The sequence below is a fragment of the Spermophilus citellus genome, assembly GCF_964194105.1.
Source record: "Spermophilus citellus genome assembly, chromosome: 15".
Lineage (NCBI taxonomy): Eukaryota > Metazoa > Chordata > Mammalia > Rodentia > Sciuridae > Spermophilus > Spermophilus citellus.
In genome coordinates, this window is record NC_138195.1 from 61487535 (window position 1) to 61494755 (window position 7221).

The 7221-nt window shown below is 32.8% G+C and overlaps 1 protein-coding gene across 2 annotated transcripts in view; it reads left to right on the forward strand.

Annotated features, from left to right (window-relative positions):
• RPP30 (ribonuclease P/MRP subunit p30) overlaps nucleotides 1-6596 on the forward strand; it is a 30612-nt gene extending 24016 nt beyond the window's left edge. For both annotated transcript variants that reach the window (XM_081268546.1, XM_081268547.1), the window contains 3 exons: nucleotides 136-173; nucleotides 699-778; nucleotides 5385-6596. In XM_081268546.1, coding sequence (XP_081124672.1) covers nucleotides 136-173; nucleotides 699-778; nucleotides 5385-5494 — 228 coding nt within the window. In that variant the 3' untranslated portion in view covers nucleotides 5495-6596. The remainder of the gene's footprint in view (nucleotides 1-135; nucleotides 174-698; nucleotides 779-5384) is intronic.
• The last annotated feature ends 625 nt before the right edge of the window (nucleotides 6597-7221 follow it).

Consider the following 7221-nt stretch of genomic DNA (forward strand, 5'->3'; position numbering starts at 1 on the left):
AACTATGAGGATCTAAATGTATGTAATTGATTTGATTTTGGATACTTAGGCATCCTATTAATTCACTGCAAATAAAGCCATTGAAATGGTATTAAATAACTTCTCATATTCAATTTTTCGTTCATTTTATTTTAGCCTTTGGAAATAAGAGGGCCGTATGATGTGGCAAACTTGTATCCTTTAGTTTGACATGAGATTTCCCGTTTTGAACTTTAATTATTTTACCTTATCATGAAAAATAAGTTGGTATTTTAGCTGTAAATATTAAAATGTGATTATTTGTTATTTGGGTTATTGGACTCTTCAGTTTTTTTTACATTAGTCTAATATTAATATTAATCACTTTCTATTGAAATGTTATTTTAAGAAATTTAGAATTTGAAGTGGTACTAGAGTGTAATACGATTTTTTTCTCAACCTCTTACTGTAAGCTTACCAATTAATGTCTTCAGAAATTTTCTCTTGTTGTAGAGAGCTTCATCCTTCTGTTTTGTTTTTATATTGGATTAATCATCAGATAGAAAATAAGAGTTAAATAAGTCTCTTCTCAGATGCATGTTCCAGTTGGGGTAAGAACTACTGTAGAATTCATTAGTCTCTCTCAATGTGACAAGATGAGCTGGCATTTAGTGTCATGTTTGTGTTAGTTTCGTGTCCTTAGCTGACTCTTGAGTTGAGATCCTTAATGGTGCTACCAGAGGGTTGCTGTTTGGACTATCTGAAAGTGATGCTAAGGCTGCAGTGTCCACCAATTGCCGAGCAGCACTTCTCCACGGAGGTGAGCAAGTTCTTTCAATAAAAACTGAATGGTCCTGTTAGAGGCAACTCATTTTTATCAGACAGTTGAACCATTATCTACTTTTATTATCCTATCTCCAGAGTTCCTTTGAGGTCATCTTTTCTCACCTGTTTTACCCATATCCATCATTGCAGGCTGTCATTTCTGTAGTTTGCAGAATGAATATACTTCGCATTACAGAAATAAATATTGAATGCTGTTTCAAGCTACATATGTGTGCTGTAGCCCACTCGATAACTTCTAATCTTTCCTCATCCCACCTCTCCAGAGGAATATGCTTTCCTTGATGAAAATTGCTATTTTAGAGAATTGGTATGTTAGAAATATATGGTAAGCTGTTTATTAGAAAAACAGAAACAGTGAATACATTTTCAAAAACCCACCTAACTAAACTTGGACTGTAACTTTTACATTTATAACAACTCAGAGTGTTTCTTTTTATATTTTTGTTGTATATGTACAGACTTTATTTTTAAGTCACATTTTTTAAAGTATATATATATATATATATATATATATATTTCTTTCTTACCCTTAATTCCACTACTTTAACCCACTAAATTTCTTGTTCATCGCATGATAAAAATTTAAATAGAAGTATAACAAAATTTTGGAAAATGAGAATAAGTTTTATTACATAATTTAAATTTTTGACCTGTGGTTTTGCTTCATTCTCTGTAATTTTTAATAGTAGTTGCTGTGGTTAAGAAGCAGTTTATGTGGTAGCATCCAAATGAATCTTAAAGTTTAGAATAGGTTATTACATAGACTAAGTTATTCGTGATAGGAATAGCTAGGTTAATCTTTACTTGATCATGTGAGCTCTGGGAATGATCAAATTAATTGGGATCTTTATCAAGACATTCTTGAAATTAGGGAAGAGTTGGTTCACATTTTGGTAGGACTTCCATTATTTCTGTATATTTTTAAATGAGTGCATAATGGTCTGGGAGTGGTAGTACAATAATAGAATGCTTGCCTCGCATGTGGAAGGCCCTGGATTCAATCTCTAGTACTGGGGGCAAAAAGAGGAAAAACAATTTTGGATAACTTGTGTTCAAAAATAGACTAAACAAGAAAGGGAACTGAAAGGAAAAGTAGGAAATGTGAAATTACATTTCTGCATCTGACTTAAAAGGCTTAACTACTTAACATATGATATTTAAAGTGAGGCTTTTCTAGAATCTAAACTAAAAGACTCTTTAGCTTCAGGTGGCATTACCAATGTGTTTAGGACAGGCCTAGTTCATAACTGCTATTTCTGTAAAATTCTGATTATCATAAAATATAATAAATTATAATTAGATAATAAATTAAAGTTACCCTGGTTTTAGTTGACATCAGAATGAGATGGTAGTATGAGGTATCTTAAGATTATAATTCACAGTATTTAAATGAAGAGTAACCTGGATTCCAATTAATGAATAACTTAACACAATTTGTGTCTTTCAGCTCTTCCAACTATATCAGTGGATTGTATGTTTTGGGTGGTATATACATAGCTGAATAGGTAATTGATGGAAATTATAGGGGAATGCAATGATCTGTATATTTGACAGAGTCATTGAAGTATTTCTCATGAAAATTTTCTCTCATTAATAGTGCTTATAAATCATATAAGAAAACATCATCACTGTAAGAAAACAAAAAGAGTAGTGGACCTTTATGAAAAAACAGACACAATATGAATAATGGTAAATGTCTATGGTTCACCTTTGAGCTAATGGTTACCCATGCTTTAACATCAGCCTTTACTAATGAGAGCCCTTGAGAATTTAGTTCTGTTGCTTAAAGCCATTGAGAAAGTCCAATTAATACTGAAAGACACACAAAAACTAGTTGGAAAAAATGCATTCCATTCATAAATTTTAGAGATAAAGGACTATCATTTGACTCCCCATTTGTAGTGTGTCTTCCTGCATTAAGGAAAAAGTAGAATCTTATTTTATAGTCTGAAAAAATCTCTCCTGTTTTGCTCTTTTGGTAGCAATGTGTTTGTAGAGAAAGTGACTTGAGTAAAATAAAGTTGATGGCCTTTGATCTCAAAAAAAAAAAAAGATTACTAATTCAGCATGGGTTACATTAGAAGAGAGAAATGATTCGGAGGAAAAGGATTCAAAGTATCATTATACTTTCATTGATGAAATCTCAGGTGGCATCTGTATCATTTTGAGTGCCACATTTCAAAAGGATGGCATTTCACTGGAGCACTTCCAGAAGATGGCTGATAAGTGTTTAAAGGGTCTAGAAACCTCATGATGAGGGAGTCATTGAAAGCAGTGCAGGAATGCTTACTTGGCAAACAATACTTTGAATATGTTGTGGTTTTCAACATTGAAAGGCTTGCCACTGGCAATCAGAACTAGACAGATTCTAGGTTTCCAGAAAACACTGAATAGAAATTCTGAGGAGGTTGTGAGTAAAAAGTTTCAAGGGCACAGTCTTCAATGTATGAAGTGTCCTCAGCCATTGGACTGAAATGGACCTGGTAGGATCAAGGCTTTAACTCTCTTGAACAAAATAGCACACTCTTCAATGATTGTTTTAGAGCTAGTTGTAGGTTTTCCTTGGCAAGATGATTAAAGAAAATGCTTTGTGTAAAAGCAAATTAAAACAAAAGCTCCACGCAAATAAAACTTCTTGTTGTTATAAAAAATATATATATTTTTAAAAGACACTAAAAGAGCTACTTTAATTGATAGCTATAAATTGAACTTATTGTTCAGTTATTTATGTCAGCTAAATTAAGGAGAAAATATTCATGTAGTAAAAATAAAACATTTCTGAGATGGAACTAAAATAATTCTTAGTGAAATTAACAATGTTATAAAGTGCTTGTTTTCACAATTCATGTATTTTTATTTATTCAACTGTTTTTAGACTATTATCAATCATAATGATATAAATATAAATGCACCATTTTTCATTTGGTGAAATAGAAATCATTGACAGTTTGTTTGAGGTTTTCTCATTGTGTTGGCATTTTGATGTCCTTGAAATCAGTTTTGTCTCTTTTATAAATTAAAATGTTTTTAAAACAACTGGTAGTTAGTCCTCACAAATGGAAAGGTAATGCTTAGCTCTTCTGAGCCAACTTTACTTTTATTACTTAAAATAAGAAATAATTCTTAACTAAATTTCTGTTCATCATTTTTTTTCCCCATTTTATCTCCTTTGAAGCTAAAAGGTATCTTCTTCCTTCTTCATAATCTCTTTCCATTTCTTAAGGACAAAGTTTGAGTCTCTTCGTGACATTCTGACCTTTCCTAAGCTATCCTTCCAGCTTCATTTCCTCTACACATTCTTGCCCAAGTTATTCTTACCTCTGTCTCCTTGCTTTCTTTCCTCACCTTGTCACCACCTTTTTCTTTATTCCAAATAGTGTCACTTTTTTAGAGAAGATAGTTTATTGGTTTATCCACATGATTCTTAATGGTTTTCCCCATACCTATTGTATTTGCTCTTAATGTGTTTATTCCAGTGTATTGTAGGAAAAGCACAGTCTGTTATGCATCTTTATGCCCTGTGTATGACATAGTAACAGTACCTGACCCATTAGTAGGTTTTAGCAGAAGTTGGCTAAATTTAAGTGGACTTCTGCTGCTAACTTGATCTGAGCATCTAAAATTATCCCTGTTGTTCCTTGCCCATTGTCACTAACACATAAAGGATCAATAAATGTATGTTTGACTGGGCCCGGTGGTGCACACCTGTAATCCCAGTGGCTCAGGAGGCTGAGGCAAGAGGATCACAAGTTCAAAGTCAGCCTCAGCAACTTAGCAAGCCCCTAAGCAACTTCGTGAAACCCTGTCTCTAAATAAAATATAAAAAAGGGCTGGGGATGTGGCTCCTTGGTAAAGCACCCCTGTGTTCAATCCCTGGTACCAAAAAATAAATAAGTAAATAGAGTGTGTTTGGTTTTGTTCATTTACTCAACAAGCATTTATTGGACACTTGTTATATAATGAGGGTATAGGCGGTACAATACAATTGATTGTTCAGAGATACATTAATCCTGTGTGTATGAGAGAGAGATGTTACATGCTGTTAAATGAGATGAGCCCACCCACCCCCCACACTATAGGAGCAATACAGTTGACTTACTGCTATATTCACTCTTGTGATTTGTTCAGCTTCTACCAAATACGAGATTTGGGTTCTGGCTGCATAATATGCTACAGACAGACCATGACCATAAAGATAAAATCCTGGGCTGGCTGGGATTGTGGTTCAATGGTAGAGTGCTTGCCTAGAATGTAGGAGGCACTGGGTTTGATCCTCAGAACTACATTAAAAATAACAATAATAAGTAAATAAGCAAATAAAACAAAGTTATAAAAAGATAAAATCCTATTCTGAGGTTTTTACCCATGAGGTAATCTTTAGGAATAAATTATATGTTAGTAATATATGATTTGTATATATTTAGGAAAAAGATAATGACCATAAATGGCATCAGCAGCCATAGCAGTTCACTATGGTTTTATCATTAGCTAATGCCATCAGCCAAAGTCAAAGTCATACTTGTTAAGCCACTTCTCTTTAAATTGTGTCTTTCCTTCACACACAAATTTCTGTTTTATAGAAACTAGAAAAACTGCTTTTGGAATTATTTCTACAGTGAAGAAACCTCGGCCATCAGAAGAGGGTGATGATTCTCTTCCAGCTTGCAAAAAAGCTAAGTGTGAAAGCTGAAAAGAATGGACCAGTCTCTGTCAGCACTACTTTTTTCCGTTTTGTAGATTATCATCCACAATAAAAATAAAACTTTTGCATGATTTGCTGTTTTGATTTGAAGCTAGAAACCAATGATCTTAATAATTATTTTACACTGAAGCCATTAAAACAACTAACAAAACCTAGTGACACATTAAAAAAAAAAAAAACAGGCTAACAGTTTAATGGATTTAGGTATATTTTAAAAGAAAAACAGGCTAGTTTGTTTATCCTTTGGGTAAGTGAAAAATAATAGAGACAAAGGCCTATAATCCCAGCAGTTTGAGAGGCTGAGGAGGAGGATTACAAGTTTAAAGCCAGCCTCAGCAACTTGATGAGACCTTAAGCAACTTAGTGTGAACCCACCTTCAAAATAAAAAATAAAAAGGTCTGGGAATGTGACTTGGTAGTTAAGCTCAGTAAATTCAGTTCCTCTTACCAAAACAAATGTTTCAATATTTTGAGAGATTCTAATATTAATGTTTCTTATTCATTTAAAAACTAATGCTTTTCTACTTGATATACATGGCTTATTATTTTTAATCTTATAACTCAAAAAGTGGTTATTTTGAAGACCAATACAACTTATATTAAGGGGGTGACTTTTAGTTGATCTATTCATGTATTCATTGTCAGAGTTCTTCCTAAAAGGAATTGAAGGAGAGGGAGTGTGTACATAAAATTACACTTGGCCTCTTCCATTTTTTTTTTCCTTACCTTTGTGATATATGTGAAAAAGAGCCCTTCCCTTTAATTGGAAAACCCTGAAAAAGTAATGATTTTCCTCATGGCTATATTTAAGATATCAAAGCATTTGACTCAAAACACTTCAGAAATAATTTTTTAAAAATAATAGAATCATCATGTTAAGAAGAAGTAGCCTTTCTTTTAAATATATGCACTTATGCTATATTGATATAAGGACCCTAAAACCTAATGGAGTAAGTACAGCAAGAGGTCTAACTGAATTTAAAAAAAAAAATCAATGAGAAAAAACACCATTTTAAGAATCAAAGTTAATATTTAAAAGAGAAAGCCTTATACTTATCTCACAAATGTAAATGCCCAAATAAAATATTAGTAGAAAGAAACCATCGAAACAACATGACCCTGTCAGACTTATTCCAGGAATTCAAGGACAGTTCAGTTCTGAATGTTAGGATATTTCAGTTCTTTCTAATGCAATATACTACATCACATTAATAAATCAAATGAGAAAACTATATTAGTCAAATGAAAAGACTTAAAATCTTTAATACCAAAAAGGCATTTGATAAAATGTAAAATCCACTCATTTTATAAATAGCAATGACAATCCTCAGTAAAATACAAGTTGAAGAATATTGCACAAGTACACATGTGTTTATACATACACACTTGCGTTTATATTAAGCATGTTGGGTTCTAAAATTAAAGTATCAACTGATACCCACTTGGCCAATTTGATGTACTAGGATACCTATTGCCTCTGTAACTGATGGCTGCTGCTGCATCCATACACCCCCTCTGCCTCTTCTTTGCCTGTTTGCTTCTACTTTTACCCCACATGAATTCACCAAAAGTCAGCTGTCTGTTTATGCCACTTGTATTTAATATTGTAAATTATGCAAGTTAATTTAAAAACTATGAAAGTTGATCAACTATGAAAGTCATAGAAAGAATCTCCATCTAAACTGATTCTTTGGAAAGGCTTGGGAAAGATGAAT